At 39.2% G+C, this 25,919-nt stretch overlaps 1 protein-coding gene across 5 annotated transcripts in view; it reads right to left on the bottom strand.

Moving 5' to 3' along the window:
* The window catches only part of Fam126a (family with sequence similarity 126 member A), a 70,022-nt gene that overhangs the window by 27,697 nt on the left and 16,406 nt on the right, over positions 1-25,919 (bottom strand). For 4 of the 5 annotated variants that reach the window (XM_038319552.1, XM_038319551.1, XM_038319555.1 and 1 more), the window contains 2 exons: positions 13,836-13,914; positions 6,308-6,409 (listed from right to left, as the gene is read on the bottom strand). In XM_038319552.1, the coding sequence (XP_038175480.1) occupies positions 6,308-6,409; positions 13,836-13,886 (153 nt within the window). In that variant the 5' untranslated portion in view covers positions 13,887-13,914. The remainder of the gene's footprint in view (positions 1-6,307; positions 6,410-13,835; positions 13,915-25,919) is intronic. The other variant, XM_038319553.1, reaches the window with a different exon arrangement.

Below are 25,919 nucleotides of genomic sequence, written 5' to 3'. Positions count from 1 at the left end.
GTCCTCCTACTCAAGTCAGGGCACTTTACCTCTCAGCTACACGCTAGGGAGTCTCTTCCTTGATGCCCTTCTTAGTAAATGGAAAGCCAACATATAAGGGATTATCTACAGGGCATTCCTATGTGTGCAATGGCTGGTGTGTAGAGCAGTTATAGAGCCAGGACACCCAAATCCCTGCTGAAGCCATGGTTACTGCCCCTGGCTTTTATATGTAAGTTAGAATTGTCTACAGCTTTTTTCTTTCCTACTATACTCCCAATTACATTATGTTAGCAGAGCTAACTATACCTTTATTAAAGACTCTTAAAAATCAGAAAAGCAAGTTAAGAGACTCATGACTCTCAAGTGTTACTTTAAGTCATACACTGGATCAAGCACAAATCATGATCAAATGTGTCAGGAGATTCACAAAGTACTGTTTTTCAAGGAAACTTGAACAAACTATGTATTTCATTAGCAGACAACAAATTAAAACAAGCTATCAAGCATATTTCTATTACTAATAATTATAACAAAGAGAAATCAATGAACAGTATAAAATTTGATTCCAAATAGACTAAATAAGTAAACGAAGTATTAAGTCAAACACATCCACCTTCTGACAGCTACTCTTACATAAGGGACATTTTTTCCCATATCACAATGGTGGTTAGAAAGTAAAAGGTAAGCTTGCCTAAAACAAAACAAAAGCCCTAAGTGACTCTGCACTGTGGCCCAACACTCATATTTCCAAATCCCTAAGCAAGCTTTAATTGAATCAATTCGGGAAGCTTGGTTAAGTTTAACAAGTATTTGCAATTATGAACCTTGCTAGAAAATTCATTCAAGACACTCTGTAAGAACATATAATCAATTTTAATCAAAACACACTCAAAGTCTTTTTAACCAGTTTCAAATTCCAAATTGAAAGGATTTTTGCTTGATGAAAGCAGAATTAAATGAAAACAGATTTAAAGAGAAGAAAAAAATCATGCTGCAAAAAGATTAAATAAAATTATGCATTTGAAACCAATACAGATAAATACCAACATCTGTTTGATGTTTTACAGCCTGCAAAATACTATTCATACAGAAACATCAATTTCCATTACACTGTAAGTAGAATATGATTAGTCACGTTGTTCATATAAGGAAATGGAGACAGAAAGGCTATCTACCATGACAGACAACACACATTCACAAGAGCCAGAAAGGAGCCAGATCTTCTGACTCTTACAAATGTTAGAAAATAATAATATATAATGTGAGAAACATAGGAATACCTACTTGAATATATTTTAGGCATGCAATTGAACATGTTGGATTTCTAATGACTCAGGTACATTTTAGAATATGTTTCTCCATGGAAACTCTGTTGTTAGGCTATTAAAGAACTGTTAAGATAAGCCAGTACCTCAAGTACATGTATTAAATAACCTGTGCATGTACATGCGTGTAGGGCAAAGGCGAACCTCAACTGTTGTTCTTTATTTTTTTAAATATTTATTTATTTATTATGTATACAATATTCTGTCTGTGTGTATGTCTGCAGTCCAGAAGAGGGCACCAGACCTCATTACAGATGGTTGTGAGCCACCATGTGGTTGCTGGGAATTGAACTCAGGACCTTGGGAAGAGCAGGCAATGCTCTTAACGGCTGAGCCATCTCTCCAGCCCCCAGTCTTTTGTTTTGTTTTTCCTGAGACAAGGTTTCTTTGTGTAGCCTTGGTTGTCCTTGAGCATGAAGCAGACCAGGTGACTGTTAACAGCCGGAGTGATCTGAGGAGTGAACGGAGAAGTTCTCGGTCCTCTGACCTGTTGGACCTGCATCCCTTACTCAAGTAAAAGGGATGCTCTAAACTAAAACAGCTAAGTGGAAACTGGCCCTACAAACTCTTTCCACAGCAGCCGGTCAAAACCCAAGGGGCAGAAACATATTTCAAGCCTTTTAAAATGCCAATGAGCAAGTGATCAGTAATGTCTAATTGTTCAAAAACATATATAGTTATATTTATTTTATTTGATGAAATGATTCTAAATCAAAGACAAAGAGAACTGCAAACAAGTTTTCATTTTTTTTTTAAAGTCTGGCTATGTAGCTCAGGTCTTGAACTCACAATACTTCTTCCTCCGTCTCCCAAGTGCTGAGCTAACAGCCTAAGTCACCACTCCCAGCTTGTACCCAGACCTCAGTTGTGTCCGGCTGGGGTTTCCTGGGCTTTCCCCTTCCACCTTAGCACATCTATCAGTGCCCTTGTTCTGCTCATGTTTAGGCAGTTATGTTGGTGAGACTCATGGCTGTAGCTTTGACATCACTAGGAGACACAACCTCACAGCAAACTCCTATTCCTTGTTCTGCCCCCTTTCCCAATGTCCCCTAAGCCTTAGTTCAGGAGTGTTTTATAGTTGTAGCCACCAGGACTGTGCTCCACAATTCTGCATTTTGATTGGTTGTGGTTTTCTGATAGTCCTCCTCAGGAAAGAACACACAAATTAGTTACTCAATACCAAACAGTCAGTCCCCAAAACATGCATGCAAGTAACATTATAAAGACTGAGCAGGTTGTACTTATGTATTTAGGGAAAAATGCATCTATCTCTCTCTCTCTCTCTCTCTCTCTCTCTCTCTCTCTCTCTCTCTCACACACACACACACACACACACACACAAGTATGTAACGATTAACAAGAAGAAGAGGCTACACGTTTGAAAAGGAGCAAGGAGGTGTATATGGGAAGGTTTAGAGGGAGGAAGGGGAAAGGGAAATGATGTAATTGTATTATAATATAAAAAATAAAAGAAATATTTTTTAAAAGCAAAATCCTTCAAGAATATGGGCAATCCAGACATGGTAGCAATCCAGCCTGAGTTCTTTGGAGGCTGAGGACTGCAGTCAAGGATCCCTAGGCAACATGAAACCCCACCTCAGGAAAGTAGAGGAAAGACACTGGGGCAAAGAGAAGACAAGGTGAACATAGTTGTTGGATTACATTATTCCAGATGAAGTCTGTGGCTTGCAGGAAATCCTTACATCCACCAGCATCTCATTTACAGTACATTCTACAGCATAATAACTAGAATCTGGGCTATTCTACACTCCCTCCATCTGACACAAAGTCATGACTCAACAGACTGTATAGTCTTGTTTTAAAGGTCCATGGATCCATGAAGGACTGAACTCTGCAGTATGTTACACAACTCAATATTAAAGGTCCCTTTGTGGGAACATTTTTTTTTCCAAATAATGGGAATAATTCATACCAAGGTCCCTAAACTTAATTTATATGTCTGACTAAAGGAGAGCATCACATGCCCCTATGACTCTAGTCCTTGATTATGTATCATTTGCAATACACAATAATACAAGAGCCTCGTGTGTGCCTGAGGCATCTTGTGACCAAAGTCATGGGATGACTACAGGGCCCCTCGGTGAAACAAACCTAGAAATCACAGAAAACAATCACTGTTTTCCGCAAGGATTCTCAAGGTCAAAGGACTTCTAGAAAACAGCTGTTCACGCTAATGTCTACCCCAGATACAGTGACTCCACTAAATTCCTACATTTCCCCCTTTTGTTTAAGCTATATTAATTACATTGACGATTATGCAGCCACGTAATGAAGACAACCTTTTCTCTTTTGTGCTGTCTCATAGTCTTATGTACCTAAGTCAGAATATATTCAAAAGCCAGTAAAACTATTATAGCAAAAATAAGTATAACAATGACTAGAATAAGAAACTTATTAAAATTATTTACAGGGTTAAATGAAGCTATGGTATCTTCAAGACTTTCCATAGCATTCATCCCTTTAGAGATGCTCTCTGAGTTTTTTTTTTTTTTGTATCTGATTTTTTTTATTTATTTTTTTTTATTAAAGATTTCCATCTTCTTCCCTCCTCCTCCCCCTTCCCTCCCCTCCCTTCCCCCCATACCCCCACTCCACCCCTCTCCAAGACAAAGAGCCATCAGGGTTCCCTTCACTATGTTAAGTCCAAGGTCCTCCCAGCTCCCCCTAAGTCCAGGAAGGTGAGCAACCAAACTGACAAGGCTCACAGTGAGCCCGTCCATGCTGTAGAGTTCACGTTCATTGCCATTGTCCTTGGTTTCTCAGTCCTCCTCCACTGTCAGCCACATTCAGAGAGTCCGGTTTGGTCCCCTGTTCCATCAGTCCCATTCCAACTGGACTTGGGGCACTGAACTGAACAGAGAATTCTCAACAGAAGAAGTTCGAATGGCCAAAAGACACTTAAGGGCATGCTCAACCTCCTTAGCAATCAGGGAAATGCAAATCAAAACAACGTTGAGATACCATCTTACACCTGTCAGAATGGCTAAAATCCAAAACACCAATGATAGCCTTTGCTGGAGAGGATGTGGAGTAAGGGGTACACTCATCCATTGCTGGTGGGAATGCAAACTTGTGCAACCGCTTTGGAAAGCAGTGTGGAGGTTTCTCAGGAAATTTGGGCTCCATCTACCCCAGGACCCAGCAATCCCACTCTTGGGAATTTACCCAAGAGATGCCCAATCATATTACAAAAGCATCTGTTCAACTATGTTTATAGCAGCATTATTTGTAATAGCCAGAACCTGGAAACAACCTAGATGCCGTTCAGTGGAAGAATGGATGAAGAAAGTGTGGAATATATACATATTAGAGTACTACTCTCTGAGTTTTTAAAGGCCTTGTGGCCTTTTGACATTCTGTATCTGTACTTTCAAAAGCCAAAGTCTCAACCAAAACCTTCCTAAAATCAGGGTCAGTCACTGCTCTATGCACTGCTGAAGTCAATATTTGTAGAAAATCAGTGTAAGCTTCTCCTTAGTAACCATTTTATTTGATAAGCTAACAACCCGCTGTTTCAGGTGTTACATTTTATAGAATTTAACCAAGCATTTCCAGAAAGCACCTTGAACAGAGCCAAATTCTCAGTAATGATAAACAGACAAGAACAAACACAATAATATAGTTTAAAATCATAAATTTTCTTTTTAGTTCATTTATTATGAAAATTAAACATTCATTTAAAGATTAATTAGACAATGAAGAGAAGAGAACATCCTCCAAACGATGAATGACTAATACCTCTGGAAATTCAAACAGCATCAGCTTAGTGCTTTATGTCATGACTGTAATTGTTTTCTATTAGAAACTGGGCTTATTTTAAACTTTTTTCCCCTGAAGGGACTATTGATGTAAATAGATTAGAGGTAGGCCAGCAATGCCAAATGCTCAGAAGGCAAAGGCAGATGGATCTCCATGAGTTTGAGGCCAGCCTCGACTCCACAGTAAGTTCCCGGACAGTCGGAGCTACAAAATAAGACCCTGCCAAGAGAGAGGCAGACAGACACAGAGGGAGAGAGAGACAGAGACACTGAAATTGATTTTCAACCTATTAGAATCTTTTTATAAACTCAAAAACAAGAGGTATCACGCAACTCATCCGCATCCCATGTCCCCCAGTGCTCCGACTCTCTAGCCAGACTTAACTGCCATCCACACTTCCCCAGCCTCCCATCCTTCACTGCTACTAGGAGTGCTTGTTTCATTTGCCACATAGAAAACCTGTATTTGTCCATGGCCTATTTTTTGTTTTGTTTTGTTGTTGTTGCTATGACACCAGGTAATTTATAAAGCATGCACTTCTTCACAGTTCTGCAGACTGGGCAGTCCAAGTCCAAGCGACTCCTTTCTGCATGTGTCACTTCACAACAGAAGACAGAGGGCAAAAAAGTTAAGAAGGCCCAACTCACCTTAAGAATAGCACCAACCCCAAAACTGTTCCAGTCTTTCCTTCCACTCTTTATGCTGAGAACTGAACCCAGAACCTAGTGTATGCTAGGCCAAGAGCTCTACCATTGAACCATATCCCAAGTCCATTTTGTAAATATTTGTTATGATGGCAAGCTTTCTGATGAGTTTTAGAGGGAACAAACATATAAACCACAGTATCAAGAGACTCAATTAAGAATGGTTGCTTAGTCTCTTCTGCTTATCTCTCTCAGGATAAAGATCTCCCCATCATGGATCTTAGAGTTCTAATATCCACCACAGAAATGGCTCATAGTAGATAAAAAATACTTGCTGAATAAAAAAAAAATTAATGCAGTGACCTAGACTTCTCAAGGCTATGGAGAGTCAGAGACATACAGAGAGAAGGAAATGCTGAGAAAAATGGATTGGGGATATAGTAAGGATTCTAGTTTTGGGCATTTTATTCTTGTTTTGAAAACATATACATTTTCTTACTTTACATAATATATGCTATATTTCATAATTAAATAAAACAATCAACTGAATATTAATACAAACTATAAAGTACTTACCTCACTTTGTGGCTCCTGGATAACTTTATAGAGAGATGAAACTAAAGAACTCTTGTCTTTCAAATTTGTGGCATAATTTGGCAAAGATGTTTCTGGGAGTGTCTAAACAAATTCAAAAGAACAACTTTTATTTTTGTGAAGTTCTAAAGCAGACAAATTCATAAAAAGAAAATATCTATTGGTTATTACACAGACTGGAGGTGGGAGAGGGAGACTGAGAAAGAGTGTCTAACAGGCATGGAGTTTCTGGAATCCCATGCTGGTGTTTGGTGCAATCTTATAAATATATCAAAAGAACAAGAGCAAAAATAAATAAATAAAACCAATACTTCATTCTCATTTAAGATAGTGGATTTTATATGGTATGAATTATAACTCAACAACAAATTCCAAAAAATATACTTTATTCTCTTATTACCAACGAGATGAATCACTATGAAAACTTCACCGTTGGGACTAGGGTAATGACTCAATGCACAAATAAAGGGCTGCACAAACATGAAAAGCAGAAGTAGGATCCCTAGAACCCACTTAAAAGCAAGGGCCATCATGGTAACCCCAGTACTCTGCAGGCAGAGACAGGGCATCACCAGGGAAAGCTAGCTTGCTAGACTAGCCACCTGGTGGGCTCTGTGTTCCACTGAGAGACCCTGTGTCAATAGATTAAGTGCAGAGTAATCAAGGAGGACACTCAACGTCAACCGTAAGCCTACACATGCAAGCGCACATGTGCAAGTGCACCCACACACATGCAAACACTAATAAACACATGCATGCAGCCCACACACTTAAAAAACATACAAACAAAAAAAACTTCGCTTTAGTTATATTATTTTTAGAGTAGAAACAATACTGAAAACCACGTAAAACTAGAGCTCTGTCTTCGAAGCTTCAGGAGTGATGGATCTCCTTAGACCTATGTATGACCTTGTTCTTGTTACAAGAGGATCTAATGTCTCTAACCTGTAAACCATAGGCCACCTGATCCAAATACTCCATGCGGCTCTCAGTGGTGAGTCCACACTATGGGTTGGGCAGATGACCTAGACACCAGGAACTGGAGACCACAGAACTGTACCACCACAAATTAGTTTTCCTAATGCCACTTAACATACAGCCACAGACTGCTGGCAGCACTGCTCCAGACGTGGGGCCTACAGGGAAGAGGGCTAGAAAGAGAGACTCTCAGCAGGAACTCATATAATTGTGGGTGAAAAGCAGCATATAAAACTGAAAAAATATTCTAACAATACTAAAAACTTATCTTTCAGAGCATAGCTCATTAGCAGTATCTGTCTCCCAATCATTGCTTCCATCCAAACTCCTTCCTTCACTCATTCACTCACTCAACCAGTTGGTGCTAATCCTGCAGCAGACATAACATCAAGATATTCCTAACAGCCATCTCAGACATAAACTATTTCTCACATATCCCATAACCAAATTAAATCATGATTTAATGTAGGTTGTGGCTAGGATACATAGCGTTATTGTGCAAAAGTATACACAGAAAATTAAACTGAACCATTTTTTATAGCAGTGTTATTTGATTCGTTCCTATTTTACTGGGGTCTCCTTGAGGGAAAAAGCTGTCCTATCCTCTCTCCGCCCCCATCACTCAGCACAAGCCTCATACTCAGACCTCTACTGAGAGAACACACAGAGACAGAATAAGAAATAAAACTATCACAGCTGCACTCGGACAGAGTCTTTAAAAACAGGTCATATTTTTGCCTGAAGACAAATAAGTGAACAGGCTTTTCTAATTTAACGGAAGAGTTCTGTTTACCAGCATGGCACGACACATGAACCATTTGGGAACCTTCCACCATTTCCCAGAACAATAGCAGCCACCACCACAACAAACACTGTCACCACAATGCTTACATAAGGCAGAGATTAGGGCATTCTTCAATATTTTAAAAGTGAGTAACAAAAGGCCTCCAGGCAACATTCCATTCTGTCATTTAATCAAAAGCAACCCAGTACTGGAGAAATTTATATAAAAGGGGATGGTAATCAAGTAAGCATCAGATTTCTATTCTCCTAAATAAAACAAGCCTGAAGATATGTATAAAGCATACTGTGTAGTCTATATGAACACACATTTTTTCTGTGAAACACTCAGAGGCTTTTAGTGTTACTTATCCTTCCCCATACTGCCCTCCCATCTCCTCTGCCTCATTCAATCCTAACACTAAAGACTTTTGAAATGTCTTATGGAAACCTACTACTGTAGAGGCTTCCTAAAAGGCATATGTATATATACATATATAAAATGAGCTATCTTATAATGGGGGGGCAATGACACTCCTAGAGAACATTAGCTATCAAATAAAAAGCCCAATATTGGGTATGCCTTACCTCTTTCTGAGCTGTTATTCAGTAAGATTCCCCTCTCAAAATTCCCTCCTCCAAATTATAAAGATTTTGTTTTTTGTTTTGCCATTGCTCTTGGTTACTGTCATGGTTTAAATAAAAATGGTCCCCATAGGCTCAAAGGAAGTGGCACTATTATGTGTGGCCTTGTTGGAGAAAGTGTACCACTGTAGGGGTGGGTTTTGGGGTCTCAGAAGCTCATGTTAGACCTAGTGTGGCATTCACTTTTGGATCAAGATATAGAACTCTCAGCTCCTTCTCCAGCACTATATCTGCCTGCATGTCACCATGCTTCCCGTCATGATGATAATGGTCTGAACCTCTGAACTGGAAGCCAGCACCAATTAAATGTTTTCTTTTATAGGAATTGCCATGGCTATAGTGTCTCTTCACAGCAATAGGAACCCTAACTAAGGCAGTCACTCTCCAGAACTTGGAGTAAAAACCTACTGCTAAAGATACTAGACATCTAGACAACAGGATATGAGAAATCAAGCTGGTACCACCCTGGAAGCTTCTTCTTTGCATCCTAACTTTCACAGAGCTGGAATGTTCTATGCATCCTACCAGGGGAAAGTCATCAATAGTCCTACTTGTGAGCACTGCAAGCTACAGTAACGACTCTAAGAGCCAGAGGGGGTAGATGTCTGCAGTGAAACAGTATTTGTCAGACACGACAGCTCAGATGCACACATCAACTCAGAGCAGCTGGGACTGCCCAAGATTTGCCCAAGATCAAGCAACCTGAGTCCCAGCAGAGAGACGAGAGGGGCTGGTGATGTCCCACCCCCATCTGGGGAGCTATTAGCAATTGATGGTTGCTAGCGTAAGAGAAAGTCAGTTTTCTTCAGGAATGCAGCTCCAGTGAATGGTCCCACATTCATACGCATACCAACAGTACTAAATGGATCCAGCGGGTATTAAAATTTTTAAAGAAAAAGCATATGAAATTAGGAAAGAACGAGGGAAGGCCAGGGAAGTAATGGAGGGAAGAGAAAAGAGGAGGATTTGCATATGTGAATATTAAATAAAATATTCTAAAAGAGAAAAAGAAACAGCCAGAGACAAAAGAACATTTCTTTTCTGAAAAGTCAAACTCTGTAAAGCAGGGTGTCCTGAGGCTGCTTCTGACAAAAGAGAAAAGAATGCCTTTAAACTCAGTGAGGCAGCTCTCACACTCGGCTCAAAACTCCATTACTACCTCACGGCATGGATGGACGAAAGCCACTTTTCTAAGAAGGAAGGGTACAACTACTGTGCTCATGTGTCTGGAGAGATGGCTCAGCACTAAGAGCACTGCCTGCTCTTCACAGGACCTGGGATGGATTCCCATAGTTGTCTGTACCTCCAGTCCCAGGAATCCCACTTCCTTTGTGGGCCTCTGTGGGTACCAGACACAAACATGATAGATGACATACATGCAGATAAAACATGCATATGCATAAAATAAACACATAAAAATTCAAACAAAACAAATGGGGTTTTGAAAAATGGATTTTAAGGATGAACTTAAGGACTGTTGGCCTTCTCAACTACCAGCTAAGGTTCCTCATGCTTCAGAAGGCAGAAATGGTGATGAAAATTTTAAAAAGTTATGTTGAAATTATTGCTGGCAATTTTTTTTTTTAAAGAAAACAGATGCTTCATACTAAAGTATTGTTTGGCAGATGGCTTTAAATTAAGGAAGGGACTGGACTGGGTGAGGGAATTAACAAAACTGTGCAGATGGGCGAAGAAGCAATAAACAGAACAACCTCCTCAACCGCTTCACACATGAAAATGGGTTGAGCCACATACTGAGATGCAGTGACTATGAGAAAATTGAAAAAAATTTGGAGTCTAGAGAATATACACACAGCATTAAGAAAAACACAAAGCAATTTGAAATTTCTTTGAACTAATAAGCCATTGAAAATAGTAAATAGCCATGAAATTCTAGTTTACTTGTTGGTCTATCAAGGAAATACTACTAGAGATTACCTACTGCAGACACTGGATGCTTTCCTACAAGCAAAATATTTCTTTTAAAAACTTTTACATTTATTTTTATTTATTTAGTGTGTGTGTATGTGTGGTGCAGCGGACAACTTGTGGAAGTTGGTCCTCTCTGTGGGTCTCAGGGACCTAACGCAGGTCATCAAATTCGATGGCAAGTTCCTTTACTCTCCACCCCCACCCTACCCTGAACTATCTCCCCAGCTCACTAGAAAAAATTTTACATGTGTTTATTTTGCTTGTAAATTTTTAGCTAAAGCTTTACAGGGGTAAATGGTCTCTGTGGGTTTCAGAGGCTGCTGAGTCAGACCGTGGAAGAATGAGTTCAAACTGTACAGGGCACATCATCGAGCTAAAGTCACCTCTACAGACCACCTACTTCAACCTTTCTGATGCTACCCACTGAGCTGTAATGGTTTAGTCAAGAAAACCACCTACTAGAATTCTATGGGTTGCTGACTCAGCCCACCCAGTCAAGTACAATAATGCTGCCATAGTTGTGCTACTCAAAAAACAGAAGATTTTCTTTAAAAATGAAGAAACAAAAAACAAAAGCAGGGGGCTGGGGAGATAGTTCAGTTGTAAAAAGCACTTGCTAATCTTCCAGGGGACCTGAGTTCGATTCCCAGAACGCACTTGGGAGGCTCACAACCATTTCCATTTCCAGATGCCTTTTACACGTACGTAAGTCTTCCAATTCTGGTCTAACTCCACTCCTTGATTTCCTATCAACAAACCGCATTCCAGGTTTGCAATGCCTTTCTCAGACAGAGCAAAATCTAACCCCCATATTCTTAATATATGTACTTATTTACTCAATGGCACTAATCTACTAATACAGTCTTTCCAGCTAGCTCTGGTAAAAGTCACCTTTGCAACCCTTCTTCCTAATCAGATAAGTACTCCATTCCCTCAGACACCAGGACACACTACTGCCAATACTGCCGCCCTGCCCCCTCTGTCCTCCCTACTGCATTTCCTAGGTATCTGAACACTGTGGCAAGAAGGGAAAGAATTAACAGATAGGTGTTGTCCCAGGATTTCTATCGCTGCAATAAAACACTGTGACATAAGGGTTTATTTGGCTGACACTTTCACAGCATTGTTCATCACCAAAGTAAGTCAGCGCAGGAACTCAAACAGGGCAGGAACCTGAAGGCAGGCTTGCTCCACATGGTTTGCTCAGCCTGCTTTCTTATAGAACCCAGGACAACCAGCCCAGGGGTGGCACCACCCACAATGAACTGGTCTGTCCCCCAATAGACACTAATTAAGAAAATACTCCACAGGCTTGTCTGCAGCACAGTCTTATGGGGGTATTTTCTCAATGAGGTTTCTTCCTCTCAGATGACTATAGTTTGTGTCAAGTTGACATAAATCAAGCCAGCTTAAGCATCATGATTTTCAAACTTTTGCCATAATCATCACCCCTCCCCCATGACTGCTATTTAACATGTCTTCTGTGTATACCTCCATCTTAAGGAATCAGTAACTGGCTTTTCCACATTTCACATAAGAATGATCTACAAAAAATGGTACTCAACAGCTAAATCCGAAAAATTCCATCAGCTGGCCCTCACTCCAAAATCATAACAGTGTGTGGCAAAATATTATAAAGACTTCTGAAGCAGAAGAAAGGCTTAAAAACTCCTTGACTGATCATTTACAAAGCTAACACGAGGCAAGTACATATAAAATTCAATTCAAATATTAAAATTTGCAAAAAGTGCTGTATAGTGTACTTTCATAGTATCCCACACTGCTCCATGATGAATTAGGAAATCCGAAGAAGGATACTCAACTTGTGACAATAAAACTAAGAAAGTAGCCATGAAGTGGTGGCACACCTTTAATTCCAGCACTCAGAGGCAGAGGCAGGCGGATCTCTGTGAGTTCAAAGCTAGCCTGGTCTACAAGATCTAGTTCCAGGACAGCCAAAGATACACAGAGAAACCCTGTCTGGGGTCAGTGGGCTAAGAAAGTAACAAAGTCTATCCAGCATTCACGAGGATTGGATAACAGAAGCAGATAAAGCCAGCATAGGGTTAACAGGTCACTTAGCAACTGGAGTGTAGTAACACCTCCTTTTTTGAGTGACTATTGTATTCTTGCTCACTGAAAAGCCCAGATCATCCAAACTTTGTCACTTGAACACGTATCAGTAAGAATGACACATGTGCCTCTTGCCTGGAGAGTCTGACTCACTGACACGGAGAAGCAGCCTTGGTTTCCACCACAAATAAAGGGCTTCAGACCAGGAAGTTTGAACATGCCACAAATCTATGCTAACGTCATAGTTTTCAAGATGGCAGGATTCTGAGTTTACTTTCAAGTCTCGACTAGATGGTGACCCTATTACACACAGCCCTACCATTGTCTGAACCTATTAAAACATGGCTTCATCTAAATGTCACCCAAAACACCTTCCCTCCAAATGCTCCTTCTCTTTGGTGATGTCACTGTTGAGCCTGCTGTGCAGTCTCCTTCTCTGCAGCAAGCCACAAAATCTGGCACTATGACATTGTAAATTTGTTCCTAATCAGCCAGACAAAATCAAAATGACATTTGCTGCCCAATCTCTTCAAGTCTGTTTAGATCACGAAGAGTCCCACAAGGTCAGGAGAAGAAACTAGCTGGGTTTAAGGACCACAGTGTTTGCCACCACAGAGAAGAGCTCACGGGGCAGCCAAGACCAAGCTTTATTTTCTTCATCAGTGAATCAAGGACTGCACTCTCCTAACACAGCTCCCAGGCCTCCATCTAGAGACAAAGCCATTGGTGAAGATTAAGTCAGTATCTTACTGCCCTCTCCTTTCTGCCAAGCATGCCCAGCTCCACTCTTTCCCACCCCATTTCTGACGATGCACCACTGATGATCACTGGGGGTGACATAAACATTCATAACCATGGCACTGTCATATGGAAGGAAGAGGATACACAGATAATAAGTTCTTGGAGCCACTTGGGGGAAAGAAATTCATTCTCCACAGAAGATCACGGTGCATAAATTGCTCCCTACTACGATATAGTAAAGCATTCTTTTTCCACATGCTTTAGCATGCTAGTCACATAAAATATAAAAAAAACGCTAAAATTTAAATCCAGACAAACTCTGTCTAGAATAAAACTACTGTATTAGAAGAGTTGCTATTACCTTAAATTCTGACAGCCATTCTTCCACAACCCCTATCTCTGAGGTGAACATCTTGCCACATTTGTTCCAAACCTTCAACCTGAAAATGAATATAGAAAATGTGAAATATTTTAACTAATTTTATTTCATTTTTAATACTATGTATGTATACAGGTGTTCCTGTAGTTACCTCTTACTTGGGAAATTGCAAATATAAATAACTACATTCATTTAAAAATCAAGGCCCACAAGCAAACCTTAATGCAAGATTCTAACAAAAGCATAAATGTCATAAAATAATAAAGCTGCCTCTACAATTTTCACTCATCTTTCAGGAGTGCCAGCTTGAAACAGAGAATGGGAGGGGCTTTAAAGGAGGGACACTCCATTTTCTGGCTTCTTTTGATAGCTTTGCATCAAGAGAATTTTTAAGCAAAAGTGACAGTATCCACCATGAAGCTACTCAATAAGGGTTACTCTGAAGAGTGACTTTACTTAAGTATAAAACTAGCACACACGCTAAAGGAAATGTAAATTTCTATTTCATGCAAAATCAGTGTACAATCTCCTTTTCTTCACCTGTCCATCTAAGTCTGCGTATCAGACTTAGACAAGTGTTTCCTGAGGAAAAACACTTACTCTAGTTAAACTCTGAGCTGCTTGATTCCAGCACAAATCTGACCTACTATAGGTTCTTCTCAGTGATGTAAACGTAGCAGGAAGTGAGGCCCAATGATCAGAAACAGAATCCCGAGTCCACTGCTTACTTGTAGTATGACTTTGGCAAGACATTTCCCTCGCTTCTGTATTCATGAAGAAATGGTAACCACACATCCTATTCCAAGGGACTGTTCTGAGGATTAAGTTTCATAATACAAATAAAAGCATTTATCACAGTGCCTGGCAATAAGGATTACTATTCAGTAATAAAGAATACCACAAACTCAAGGAACCTTTACCCCACTGTCTACCCAAGTATGCAGACATGCCTAAATGAAAAACACAGGTTCTTGCCAACAAATAAGTTAATTCATGGTGACTTGAGTGGTAAATATCTAATTTTTTATATTAAAAAAGGAGCCCATTATCTTTGGATCAAGTCAAGACTATCAGAAAAACACACATACTGTGTGCACTGTGTCACTGATTCAATAGAACTGTCTAGATAAACAAGGCTTTGAAATTATGCTCAAATATCATCCAAAGTACTGTTGGATCAGGTTATCACCCTTAAAATTCAACAGGGGAAAAAAATTACATCTTAAGCTCTCAGTATTGGGAACACTCTCCTGTAAAGCAAATGTTGTTTTTATATTGACCGCTGTGAATTATAACTGATTGCCTTGTTTGACTCTAAAAATGTTGAAAGCAAAGTTTCCACCCTGACTCTATCAAAAAGGCAAAGCTCCATGAATTTCAACTATCATTTTAGTTTAGGTTCTGTCATGTTGCTGTTGGGCTGCTTTGTTTTGTCTTGTTTGGTTGGCTACTTGGATGGTTTCTGAAACATGGTCTTACTTTAGCACAGCTGCCCTCAATGCATAGCCCTCCTGGCTCAGCAGTACCCACATGCTCAGCTACTTCACATTCTTACTTTCTTCCCACCTCTACCTACTGACATTATATTTCCTTTTGGATATATTTCAAAACAAAGCAAATACAGACACGTATGTTTTCTTTTATATTCTACTTCTGAATTAATGATAAAAAGTTATCACGAATAGGCAATAATAAATCGTTACGAATAATAGGGATGGTGAAATTTTCATAAAAATTCAAAACAACTGCTATTAAAATTAAGACTTATTTTTATACTATTAAGAATCAATAGAATGTGCTAAAGGCACAAGATAGTCAAGGCCGTCTTGAAAACAACTGAGCTGGAAGACCTGAGCTTCCAGATAGCAGAGTTTAATATAAAACTTAACAAACCTTACAGCTAACTCAATGTGGTATTCTCAGAGGGACAGAAAAATAAGTCAACAGACCGAACAGTCGTCAGAAGCGGACCTATGAATACATGGCCATTGATTTACTGCAATTCTGAGAGGGAAGGACACAATAAATGTGGCTAGGCCAACTGAACAGCTGTGTGGGCAGCAATAAACAAATAGCCATGATGCCCTAGATCACATAACATGCAAAACCCATTTCTAGCCAAATTATAGGTCTAATTAGAAAAAAAAATGTAAGAAAGGACTTTCATAACCTGGGGTAGGGACAGATTTCTTAAAAGACACAAAAGCACTAATCATAGGAGGGAGAAGTACATTGGATGTCATTAAATGTAAGGATTGTTTATTCATCAAAAGATAACACTTAAAGACTAAGAGGGCAAAGTTAAGAGAGTGGAATTTTTTTCAACTCAGCAAATATGTACACAACCCACATAAAGACTATTTAAGAAGGCAGAAGACCCAATAGGAAAACCAAGACCACCACTTAGCCAGGCAGAAACCTAACAAAAGAGAAAGAAGTACTCAATTTCATTAGTTATCAAGGAAGAGTCAGTAAAAATGCACAACAAAACATGACGCATCCCTTTTCACCTCCCTACCCCCAACACACACTAAATATGACCAAAATGAAAGACAGAGGATACCATGTGTGGCAGTTTCCAATTGGTGGCTGTACAGGGAGGACTCGGGGAGGATAAGAGGTGTGACTTGCTAAAGGAAGTATATTATTGGGGGAAGGCTTTGAGTTTCAAAAACTCCTACCATTTAAATTAACTCTCTCTGCTTCCTGTTTGTGGATTAAGATGTGAGCTCTCAGCTGTTGATCCAGCTCCATGTCTGCTTGCTTGCTTGCCATGCTTCCCACCATGATGGTGGTAGACTGCTGTATCTCTGGAACCATAAGCCCAAATGACTCTTCCATTTATAAATTATTTTCCCCTTGCTGTTTTTTTCCTTGATACAGGGTCTTGATTTAGCTCAGACTGGATTTGAACTCGTTATGTAACCCACACTGGCACCAAACTTAGCCATTCTCTTACCTTGGTTTTCCAAGTATTGAGATTACAGGTGTGCACTGTAATGCTCAGAACCTATAATAGTTTTAAACTATGAAGTCAATCCAGGTCTTGGAGGATACTGTTAAGAAATAAGCCATGTAAAGAAATGCAAATAAGCCAACCTCAAAAGCATAAACAGAATAGACTGATAGTGATCAATGCGTGGGGATGTCGGGGGAGACGTTGGACAGGGTGAATAGAGTCTACCTTTTCAATATGTGTACATGAAAACTATCATGATGGTAGATCTTTTTTGTTTGTTTGTTTGTTTGTTTGTTTTGGAGTCAGGGTTTATCTGTAGTTTTGGAACCTGTCCTGGAACTAGCTCTTGTAGACCAGGCTGGCCTCGAGCTCACAGAGATCCACATGCCTCTCTGTCTCCTGAGTGCTGGAATTAAAGGTGTGTGCCACCACTTCCCGGCATGACGATCGATCTTAAAGGTTCTCACCACACACAAAAGAAAAGAATGAGGAGGGCTGGGCATGTTAATCTGTTAATCACAATGTGGACATATATCAAGACATTATTTTGGCCAGGCCCGTAATACCAGCTCTTGGGGAGGCTAAGACTGGAGAATGGCCATAGAGTCAAGGCCAGCCTGGGTTGCATAGTGAATTCAAAGCAAGCCTGAGCTACACAGAAAGACCTTTTCTCAAAAATAAAAAATAAATAAAATAAAAATAAAACAAAAAAATCAGAAACATGGTGTATATAATAAACATATTATATATACATCTATTTTTGAGACGGGGTCTAGCCCAAACTGGCCTCAAACTCATAATCCTGCTGTCTTTACCTCCTGAGTACAGCATATATAATTTTTATTTGTCAATTATAATTTAGTAAAGCTATGAAGAAACCAAATCCAAATAATAATAACACTTTTAAGGTAATTTTTTTAACTTTTTGAAAAATTTTGACACTATAATTGCAACATTTCTTCTTTTACTTTCTTCCCTCCAAACCTCCCGTATGCCGCTCCCCACTATACCTCAAACTCATGGCTTTTGCTTTCATCAGTTGCTAGTGCATGCATATCTGTATGTGGATATACAGATATATTCCTAAATATGACCTTAATATTCCTAAATATGCTTAATCTGTCTAATGTTACTTGTATGTATGTCTTCAAGGCTGACCATCCTGCATTGGACAGCCAACTGGTACGCTCTTCCCTGGAAAGACTTCTCTCTGTTTCCAGTTTTCCTTGGTTGCTTATAGTCCTTTGTAAGATTGAGGCCTCATGGGCTTTTCCTTCTCCACTTCAGCATGTCCACTGCAGTTGTCTTTGTTCAGCTTACATCTGGGCAGTCATGTTGGTGAGACATTATGGGTATATCTTCTGACATCACTAGGAGACACAGTCTCACAGCAAACCCCTAATCCTTTGGCTCTTACAATCTGTCCACCCCTTTTGCAAGTTCCCTAAGCTTTGGGTGTGGGAGTGTTTTGTACTGTATCCATTGGGACTGGGTTCCACAATTCTGTATATTGATTAGTTGTGGTTTTTTTTTCAAATTGTTTTTATTGAGCTATACATTTTTTTCACTCCCCTTCCTTCTTTACTTGTGGTTTTCTATAATGGTCTCTATCTGTTGCAAAGAGAAATTTTCTTGATGAGCTTTTAAGACTACACTTATCTGTGATGATTAAGTACAGATAGATTGTTGTTAGGGATTATGTTGGTTTAGTAAAGTAGTGGTTGTTGATTTTCCTCTAATAACCATGACTTACCAGCACTTAGTAGTTAGCTGGGTTTCCAATACCAGGAATGGTTTCTCTCTTGTTGAGCAGGTCTTAAGTCCAATAAGAGAGCTGTTGGTTACCACTAAGGTATGTGTGCCACCACTGCACTCTTAGGGTTATTGTGCCATGCTGGCTGTTGATGTAGTTCATAGGTGTTATAGCTGGGTAGGGCTGTTGGTTGCCCCCCTCATTTAGAAGCTTGCATGATGCCTATTGGTTCCATGAAAGCTAGTTCTCAGGAAGGAGGTAGTCAGGTTAGTTCCAGCTCAGGGGTCTCTGGGTCCTGTTTTTGAAATGCATGGTATCTGCAGCAACAGGGACTTACCTTTCACCTCTAGGGAGCAATCAAGGGCAATAGCAATAGGTTGTATATTTTGGAAGTGTCTTAGACAGCTCTGGCCAACAACTCAAAAGAGGATTTCTCATGCCTAGTATTGTTTAGGTGGCCTTTGATTCTTTGACCTATATGAGGAAAGTTCATTAAAATTATAAATGATATTTATACACAGAATTACATGTATTATTTTTCAGGTAAATAATTAATATGATTCTACATGGCCTTTTCAGACATCCTTGTTATTTTACCCACTTCTTCTACATTTACTTCCCTCCTCCTCCTTAAAGAGTCCTTCCTTTCCCACGCCCCTATCAGATCACTCATATCCTGGTATTTCACTTTACCCTACCCAACCTTCTGTATAAGGAGCTCCCTTTCCCATTTCCCCAATCCGATGACTTGTACCCTGCTATTCCCCCTCTCTATTGTCCCCAACTCCTTATCCTGGCAATGATTCCATTTTACTTTCCTGGTTATACAGGTTATGCACTCACTTCTGAAGATATGGAGCTAGGAACCTCCAATGAGAGAACGTGCATCTTTCTGGGTTTAAGCTGTCTCATTCAGTGTGATCTTTTCTAGTTCTATCCATTTATCTAAAAAGCTCATGATTTCATTTTTCTTTCAGCTGAGTAATATTCCATTATTTTCATTATCCATTTGTTAACTGAAGAACATTTAGGCTGGCTGAGCAAGTGTATGTGAAATTGGATGTCTAGTCCTTTGGGTATATCCCAAGAGTGGTGTAGCTGGATCTCAAGGTAGATCTAATCCCAGCTTCCCAAGGCATCACCATGCTGATTTCTATAGTGGCTTTACAAGTTTGCAATTCCACCAGCAATAAATGTTTCCCTTTTGCTACATCCTCACCAGCAGGAGCTGTCATTTGTTTTACTGATTATGGTCATTGATTTGGCCATTCAATTAAAAGTAGTTTTAATTTGCATTTCCCTAATAAGTAAGGATGTTAAATATTTCTCCATTTCTCAACTACTTGTGTTTCTTCTTTTGAGAACTCTCTGGTTAGCTCTGTACCCCATTTTAAAATTGAATTACTTGTTTTCTTGATGTCCAGGTTTTTCTTTTAGTTCTTTATATATTTTATATACTAACCCTCTATTGCAGTGGTTCTCAACTTTTCCAATGCTGTGACCCTTTAATATTGTTCCTCATGTTGTGGTGGCCCCCAACCATAAAGTTACTTTGTTGATACTTCATAACTATACTTGATACTGTCATGAACTTTAACATAAATAACTGATATGCAGGATTGTCTTAGGCAAAAGGGTCATTCAACCCCCAAAGGGGTCCCCACAGGTTGAGAACTGCTGCTCGACTGGATGGTAATTAGTAGAGTTTGTTTCCTATTCTGTAGCTTGCTGCTTTGCCCAAAGGATGGTGCCCTTTACCAAACTGAGTATTTTCACTTTCGTGAGGTCCCATTTATTAAGTGTTGTTCTAGTGTCTGTGCCATGGGTGTCCTATACAGAAAGTTTTTCCCCATACCAATGAGTTCAGGACTGTCCTCTGATTTTTCTTCTTATGATAAGGTTCTTAACTCATCTGAAATTGAGATTTGTGAAAGGTGATAAATATGGATCTATTTGCATTCTTCTACATGAAAACATCTAATCCAGTTAGACTAGCACCATTCACTGAAGAGGTTTTCCTTTCCAGTGTGTATTTTTTGCTTATTTGTCAACAAAAAAAAAAAATTAGGTGTCCATAGATGTAAGGCCTTCTGTCTGGGTCTGCAATTTGATTCCATTGATCAACATGTCTGTTTTTGTGCCAATACATGTTGTTTTTATTACTGTAGCTCTGTAGTACAATTTGAGATCAGGAATGGTGACACCTCCAACAGTTCTTTTATCATTTAGGAGGATTTTAGCTATCCTGTATTGTGTGTGTGTGTGTGTGTGTGTGTGTGTTTCTACATGAAGCTGAAAATTGTCCTTTCAAGTCCTGTGAAGAACTGTGTTAGAATTTTGATGGGGATTGCATTAAATCTGTAGATTGCTTTTGGTGAAGCAGCCATTTTGACCACATTAACCCTACCAATCCACAAATCATGGGAGATCTTTCCATCTCCTAATGTCTTCTTCAATTTCTTTCTTTAATGTCTTAAGCTTTTTATTATACAAGTCTCTCACTTGGTTGGTTAGAGTTATCCCAGGATATTTTTTTCAAGCTGTTGTGAAAGGTACTGTTCCCCTGATTTCTTTCCCAGTCTGTCTGTCAACAGCATATAAGAAGGCTGGTGACTTTTGTGTTAATTTGTATCCTGCTACTTTGCTGAAAATGTTTATCAGTTGTAGAATTTTTCCAGTGGATTTTTTAAGGGCATTTTACATAAAAATCTTATCTGCAAATAAAGATACTTTGACTTCTTCCTCTCCTATTTGTAACAAGTTCATCTTTTAAAATATCTCATCATAATGGTGGTGCACACTGTTAACCCCAGCACTCAGGAAGCAGAGGCAGGTGATCCTTGAATTCAAAGCCAGCCTGGTCTACAGAGCAAGTTCCAGGATAGTCAGTGCTACACAGAGAAACCCTATCTTAAAAAACAAATAAAAGAAATTTTTATTATAACAAGAATAGGTATATTACTAATAAAAATGAGGTCTGCATAATTAGTGCATTTTATAGGAAAGAGATTAATGTAATTCTATACAGAATAGGATATATAGTTTAAAGAAACAGAGGAAGAAAAGTCACCAGTAATGGCAGGCCGGCTGAAGCTTTTCTTTGTCCTTACCCCATATTCATAACGTTATGTCATTGTTTTTAACAATTCTTTCCAGTAGGCTCAAGCTCCAAGATGAGCCACAGTTACAATTAAAGGCATCACTAAAGACTAGGTAGGGCAAAATGGAAAGTGGCCACAGAATAAAACAGTGACTTAGAGACTTTCTGTCTACCAAGAGACTTTGCACAATTGCTACTCCACCCCTGCATTGCCTACTGAATATGGAACCTAGTAACACCACAGCAAAGCCTTGATTATGTAACAGCCAGCTCTCCACAAAGCTGGATATATCAAGCACTATTCAAAATAAATTCTTACATTTTTAAAGTGCTTTATTCTTTCCCAAGGTGAAAGGAATAAAATCAAAATGCAAGTTTCCCACTGAGTAACTAACTTCTTATTTTTCTTCAAATATGTTCTGGAGCACAGTAGTTAGACAGTTCAGTAAGATTCTAAGCAGCATTTAGCAAGTATAGTTTATGAAATTAATTGCTATATTTCTGACATAATAAAAATTTTCCAAATCTATCATTGTATTCAATTCCCATACTACATTTTTGTTTTAACCCTAATAATGACCAAAATTCATCATTTAAAAGTGCTGTCCTCAGGGACATATAGCATTATAATTGTTTTTTGTTAATCCCAAAGATCCAAGAGACCACTGGCCCATCATCATGGCCTAATTAATTAAAACAAGCTAATTAATTAAAGCAAGTCTTTTTATTTGTGTACATGGGCTGCCTCCCCCTAAGGCAGGGTTCAAGAGGTCAGCATTGGACATGGGCAAGACAACAGTTTTTATAGTTCAGGGGTAGGGGACTCCAAAATGGGAGATTTGGGAGGGTTATACGAGCAGCATTAACAAGGTGGTCATAACAAGGTGGCCATGACAAGGTGGCCATGACAAGGTGGTCATAACAAGACAGCCCTAACAACATGGTCATGACAAGATAGTCATAAGAAGGTAGTCCTAACAAGGTAGTCATGACAACCTTTGTCAAACAAAGGTAGGGTTGAAAGATGGTCATAACAACTTCTTCAAACAAATACATAGTTATTGTTTCCTAGAACAGGCAGTAGAGAACCATTTGTAGTTAAGGTTATAGGTGGGGCATGGCCCAATCCTTGAGAAACAGAGGTTTAATAATAAATAGGAATAAACCTAGTTTCTTTTTACTATAAGATGACTTTCAAGCCTAAGATAGAGGTAGGCTAGTTCATCAGTTTTATCATCAGCTAACTCAAGAATATAAAAAACTTGAACTATAAATCTAATATTTTCCTCATTCCTACTATAATTTCATATAATCTTCATCATGAGGTATTCATTATAAAGTAAAACAAAATGTTTATATATTTTATCTTATTATTTTAAAAATCAAGTTTCTATTCATGGATAGTGATATATCATTTCTTAAATATGTTATTTATTTACTTATTTGGGGGTTACATATCAAACTCAGAAAACAACCTGCAGGAATCAGATCTCTCAATCAGCCTTGTAACTAGGTTCCAGGGATTAAACTCAAGTTATCAGGCTTGAAAACAAGTGTCTTTACCCACTGAGCCATCTTACCAGCTCCACATCATTAAACTTTAAACCTCTCCCCCATGTGAAGAGCCCACTGTGACAGCTAATTAAGTGCTGTCAGAATGTTCTCACAGTTACAAGGTGAAACTCTGGAAAACGAAGTAGAGGTAACTGTTCAAATTATGTCACAGAACAAAAGTAACTCCATCTATGGGTTTTACTGTTAAGTCTGACTATGAAGAAGCAGAGGATGAGGTGCTGCTGGCTGCCCCATGAAACCACTGCTCAGCACGTAAGGAAGAAAGGGTAGAAATGTGGGAGTCTTTTTAAATGCTCATTGTTTAAGCCTGTTTTCCCTATAAATCACAAATCACCTATCTGGTTACTGAAAATTGAGCATTTTTTTAAAACTCAAGGAAGTATTTTTTGAATAAAACATCATTTGCCTAGTCCACAGACAAATAAGAACATGTTGGAATGTCAGTGTGCTATGGCAACCAGCCCTGAGGGTGCCTGTTGGGAAAGCTAGGACAATAGAAAGAGAGATGACAATCACTCCTCTCATTTCCATCTCCTATTCTTCTCAGATTCTCCAGAACTTCACAAAATACCTTGTGCAGGAAGAGGATGTCTGCCATGAACTCTAAAAGAAGTTAGAAAGCAGTATCTTCAACAACCATGTTGATGTCGGAACTAGTCCTACAGCTGCTTTGACCAAACTCACACAACAAACACAATACCGGCAGCCCTGAGGCCAGGTTTGAAGACTTCTGTCTCTTCATTCCCTATACTAGGGGTCTCTTCTGTAACTCAGGTGGCTCAGTTAATGAAGCCCAAACCACCATGAAGGGGGAGTTTTGTTGGGTTAAGCCACTAAATTTGATAATGGTTTGACAGGGAAAATCAGTACACAAAACATTAACCCCTCTCTGTCTCTGTCTCTCTCTGCCACTACCCCTTCCTCTCCAACCCTCACTCCTCTCTTCTGTCTTCTTTCCCTCTTTGTCTTACTATGCAACTCAGACTGGCCTCAAATTGGCAATTCTTCTGTCCCTGCCTCCCAAATGCTGAGATCACAGGTGTGAGCCCACCATGTTCAGCCAAAACACTAACACTTTAACACTTCAAACATACCATCTCTATGCAAGGTATCATTGCAGAGCCCCCATAACAGACTTTTAAAAGGTCAACACAATAAGGAATTTAGAGTTGATAGAATAATAAACAATCATTATTACTGGGTATGTCAGTATGAAATGGGCATTGAGAGGCTTGAGATGGCTCAGAAGTTAAAAGTACTTGCCTTCCAGAGGACCCAAGTTCAGTTCCCACTACCCAGTTGTGAGACAGCTCACAACTGCCTGTAACTCCAGCTTGCAGGCAGCAAGCAAATACATCACGCACACATACACACACACACACACACACACACACCACACACAGAGGTAATAATAAAAATAAATATTTTAAGTCATAATTTAGAGGAAAAAGTTTTCAAAGCTCTTTAATAATACAGTGATAGATTTGTCATCTGTCTAGGCTTACTAAGTATAACTCATTAAAATAGGAAATAAACTAGAAGGTTCTTAGCATCTTCATAGTCTTATGTAAATCATTAAAATGAGTTGCATAAAATAAGCAATACAAAAATTCATTACTTTAAGTAGTTAGACATTCTCAGACAATTTTAACACCTTAACGTTTCAGAAAAAGAAACATGCAGAAGATCATGATCCATATATTCAACCCATAATGCCTTAAAAGATGAATACACAGAAAGTTTTCAAATGTTAATATTTTTCCAAGGGATCATTTTTTATTTTGATAACAAAATCCAGAGCATAATTTTACACATAATACCTTTAAATTTAAACTCTAAATTTTGAGATTTAAAACCTCTTCCAAAAGATGGAAAGAGGAGCTAATCACAAAAGATTTGGAAACTATATAATAAAACTACCAAAAAATACAGTTTCATACCACCAGGAAAACACAAACATCAAATCCATAGTATGAAAGAGTTTCTTGGGTTTTTGTTGTTGAGACAGGGTTTCATGTAGTTCAAGCTGTCCTCAAACTCCTCTGTAGTGGAGAATGAACCTCCCATCTCCAACTCTCAAGTGTGCAGGCTACAGATGTGCACCACCATGCCAGCTTCCATGTAGTGCTGTGGATCGGTCCCAGCAAATGTTGTGCAGGCATTCCAGCATCAGAGCTATGTCCCCAGCCCTAGAATACTTCCTAAAATAAATGCTATACCCAGGAGGCATGCATTATTCTCATATCAATAAGAAGTGTCATTTCAACATCTGTATGGCTCTGACTAAAAGAAATTGGTCAATAAATTGAAGGTAGTTCCAGAAAGGCTGAATAAACACTCACTTAGAGAGAAGCTGCAAAGAATCTTGCAGACATCCAAAGGACAGAAATGTAGTATAACCCTCTTGAGAAAACTGGGCATAAAAGTTAGAGACCAAAACATTAGGTTTCCGTGTTCTAAAGGCCATCATCCATCATCTTGTTCAGGTGGAAGCTCCATCCCAAGCCCCACTCCCTTGGCGTTGCCTTAGTGCAGACTCCACCCCTGAGAAAGCTCACCAAATGACGACCCCTCCCCATAGATGCTCAAGACCACTCCCACAGGGTATTTAAACTGCCCTGCAGAGAACACTGGTTTTCCAGTCTTCCTTTCCCATCTCCTCTGTAGGGGGCTGGAAAG

The sequence above is a fragment of the Arvicola amphibius genome, chromosome 2 (assembly GCF_903992535.2).
Source record: "Arvicola amphibius chromosome 2, mArvAmp1.2, whole genome shotgun sequence".
Taxonomy (NCBI): domain Eukaryota; kingdom Metazoa; phylum Chordata; class Mammalia; order Rodentia; family Cricetidae; genus Arvicola; species Arvicola amphibius.
The sequence above is the reverse complement of the archived record's forward strand: the minus strand, read 5'-3'. Positions and strand labels throughout refer to the sequence as shown.